Consider the following 3801-nt stretch of genomic DNA (forward strand, 5'->3'; position numbering starts at 1 on the left):
ACGAGCTCATAAACCAGACTAAATGATAGCAGCAGCTGTTTTTACCTTACAGTATAAGCATAAAAACGTTAATAAAGTAACAACAAATATCTATTAAATCTATAAAGTAACAATACATATTAATTGTTACTCAAATTATTATTTCAGTCGTTCTTAATGTATCAAGCGTCTATATGAAAAGAAAAGCCAAAAACTATGGTTTTTATCATTAAATTAAGATATAGCCTAAAGATGTTTTGCGGGCTTTATGGCATAACAAGATTTCATTCGCCCGGGCCCCTGGGCAGTTGCCCTCTTTGTTGCCCCCCCCCCCTTGTCAGTGAGCCTGATTATGTCCATATCATTATTTCAATTACGTCTCATTCCTAAATTTCTAGGATAATTCAAAACATTTCTCTACAGCTGTACCTAAAATATCGAAAGAGAATATGCATACCATTTAATTTTTGTCAGAATATTGATTATTTTGTATACATATACCTACTGTGAACTAAACTTGTTATTTATTGGCCAATTTATTTTTTTCCTCTCTCTTTAAACAGTAGAAATTTTCAAAAGTTTCATAAAACAAAACGTTAATATTTTGATCAGTTTTCAGTTTATCATACCAAGTCGTTTATATGTGCATCTTTCATCGATTTTTGTACTTCACCAAATCAGTATTCCAGTCGAGTTCATCTTTGATGTGATACACAGATAAACCTAAACACGAGGATGAACGAAACACAAAAATATTTTATGTGTCTGTTGTTTGATCTCATTCTTTAGCACTCCCTCAGAATTGTTTCTACCAAGGCAAAACATATGACTGTGGGTTGACGTTGAGCTGTTGGTTCCAGGGCAAGAAGGCAATAGATCTGTGTAGCGGTGGAATGGTTTGGGGCTGCTGTGTACCGAGAGAAGTGGAGCCTGCAACACACGCTGTTGTTAAGACCCCAGGTAAACTGGAAATATATATATATAAATAGTTTAATTTTCTATATAAGTCAGTTCACCTTACGCCATGGCCGTACGTGGCCTAGTAGTTACGGATTGAACTATGGATTCGAGGGTCCATGGGTTGTGTCCCATTGCCACCAAATCGCGCTTCCCACTTTGGGGCCGTGAGTGCGCTGTAGGAGTGATGGTCAAGTCTCATATAGCTTTTAACTGTTTAGACTGAAACTGAAAACCCAATGAATTATATTTTCCTAGCTATAAGTCATAGTAGTTTAAAACGTGAAAATAAGCAAAATATTTTCAACGTTGACGAAAGAGTAAAATCCTTTTAATAAAATAGACTTTGCGTGCATGATGCTTCATGTCATTAGAACCTGAAATATAGTTGTGAACTTATCAATTGTGTTAGTTTCTGAATAAAAGGCAACTGATAGCGCATTTTACCTATAAATATTTGTGTTCTGCTGTTATTGTATCTAAATTATCATATGTTCTGAAAGTATTAAAAATAAGTAGTATAAAAGTTTTAGTAAAATCTACTCCTGTTTCTCTTACTTTATATTCCGAAATAAAATAATCCTTGATTAGCCCTGAAATACGAAAATAATATATATGCTCCTGATTTAGAATGGTTTTAATTCCATACTCTTAGAATTTTATCACAAGGTTAATTATCTTTCATAAATTATAAAATCAGATTGTGGAAAGACTTACGTTCGGGATTCAAAAATTGTTGGCGGTGTTGATACTGAATTTGGAGAACAGCCGTGGCAGGTAAGTGCTGAGCGTATAATTATTTTTTTATAATAAGCTTTCCTTCAATAACTCTTTTACATCACTATAAATATATTCGTCTGATTTTGTATTCTTAATGTTGGTCAACAATAAGTCAGTTCTTTGCAAACGTAATTTAAATATAGAGGTGTAAAATAACAATACTTTTGATAAACTGAAACAAACCTAAGACTCAATAACTAAAAATGGTCATTGTTTTGATTTTCATAATCCGGACAAAACGCCTAGAAGTAAAATACAGTTCTGATTTCCAGGTGGCTGTCCTGAAGACGAGATTTTTATCAAGGAAAATAGCCTGTGGAGGAGCTCTGATTCATGAAAAATGGATTGTAACAGCAGCCCATTGTGTGTATACGTAAGTATGACACGGAGTTGGGTGAATTAGCTCTGATTCGTGAAAAATGGATTGTAACAGCAGCCCATTGTGTGTATACGTAAGTATGGCAGAAATTTGGCTAAATTAGCTCTGAATCATGAAAAATGGATTGTAATATCAGCCCATTGTGTGTATACGTAAGTATGGCACGGACTTGGTTGAATTAGCTCTGAATCATGAAAAATGGATTGTAACAGCAGCCCATTGTGTGTATACGTAAGTATGGCACGGACTTGGCTGAATTAGTTTAAACTACAGAGAGTTAGACAGCAATGGTTCCTTAAATGATCAGCTATAGTGCTGCTAAGTTTGGACTGTTTATCAACATATTTATACTTGTTTTCAGTATTGAACTCCACAATTTTAAAATGTAGCCTGAAATAAGACTGTTGGTTTCTTTTGTCGATCTATTTTCAAAGTTTCATCTCTGTCTAAAGAATTATTCTGATAACTAACTTTGTCTTTAATAAACGTAAAGCAAGTCTGAAAAAAGGCATTTTTATTATACTTCGTTATTAATCAGTTTAAACCTGATCTAAAAAAAAGGAAATGTGTCACTGCATTTTCTCATTAATAAGTTTAAATTTCATCTGAGGAAAGGCAGTTTTGGTGTACTTTTTTCATTAATCAGTTTAAACCTAATCTGAAGAAGGACACTTATGTTATAGTGTTCTTGCCGATTCGTTCAATAACTCCTTTTCTTGCTAACCTGCGGTGATGTTAAACCAACATCTTTGAACTTTTTGTTTTACTAATGTTCTTTTGTATGTTTATTTTCTAATGTAAGTTCTAAAAACTATAGTGCAGGACTATCATGATGTAGTGTTTCTTTTAACCTTGATAAATGGATAACTTTTCTTAATAAATATAACAAAAAGTACCTTATTTACAGAGCCCCTGCCAGCTCCTTGAGAGTTAGGATAGGAGAACATAACATTCGAGAGACTTCAGAACCTTATCCTCATGAAGAGTACACTGTTCGTCGTAAGGTGATTAATGAACTTTATGATGCTGCCACCTACCAGAATGATATTGCGTTACTCGAACTGTCTCAACCTGTGGTTTTTAGAAAGCATATCATTCCTGTGTGCCTCCCCGAGAAAGAAGAAATTATGAAGGGAACTGCCACAGTTACGGGTTGGGGTCGTAAAAGTCATGGTAACTATAACATATTATTAATCACAGCCACAGTTACAGGCTGGGATCGTGAAAGTCACAGTAAGTATAACATAGTAGTAATGACAGCCACAGTTACAGGCTGGGATCATGAAAATCACGGTTAGTAGAACATAGTACTAATAACAGTGACAGTTACAGATCAAGATAATAAAAGTCACGGTAAGTATAACATAGTATTAATAACAGTCATAGTTAGATAATGGTGTGGAAGAGTTACGGTACGTATCACGTAGAAGTAATAACAGTCATAGGTAGATAATGGTGTGGAAGAGTTACGGTAAGTATTACGTAGTATTAATCACAGCCATAGGTAGATAATGGTGTAGAAGAGTTACGGTAAGTATTACATAGAAGTAATAACAGTCATAGGTAGATAATGGTGTAGAAGAGTTACGGTACGTATCACGTAGAAGTAATAACAGTCATAGGTAGATAATGGTGTGGAAGAGTTACGGTACGTATCACGTAGAAGTAATAACAGTCATAGGTAGATAATGGTGTGGAAGAGTTAC

General features: G+C 34.5%; 1 protein-coding gene across 1 annotated transcript in view; it reads left to right on the top strand.

The window, feature by feature from the left end:
• Positions 1–3801, top strand: part of LOC106464859 (transmembrane protease serine 9-like) — a 59566-nt gene that overhangs the window by 4916 nt on the left and 50849 nt on the right. Inside the window, exons 2-5 of the mRNA XM_013925016.2 lie at positions 769–939; positions 1637–1713; positions 1989–2089; positions 3003–3268. Coding sequence (XP_013780470.2) covers positions 769–939; positions 1637–1713; positions 1989–2089; positions 3003–3268 — 615 coding nt within the window. The remainder of the gene's footprint in view (positions 1–768; positions 940–1636; positions 1714–1988; positions 2090–3002; positions 3269–3801) is intronic.

The sequence above is a fragment of the Limulus polyphemus genome, unplaced genomic scaffold, assembly GCF_000517525.1.
Source record: "Limulus polyphemus unplaced genomic scaffold, Limulus_polyphemus-2.1.2 Scaffold1762, whole genome shotgun sequence".
Classification (NCBI taxonomy): Eukaryota; Metazoa; Arthropoda; class Merostomata; order Xiphosura; family Limulidae; genus Limulus; species Limulus polyphemus.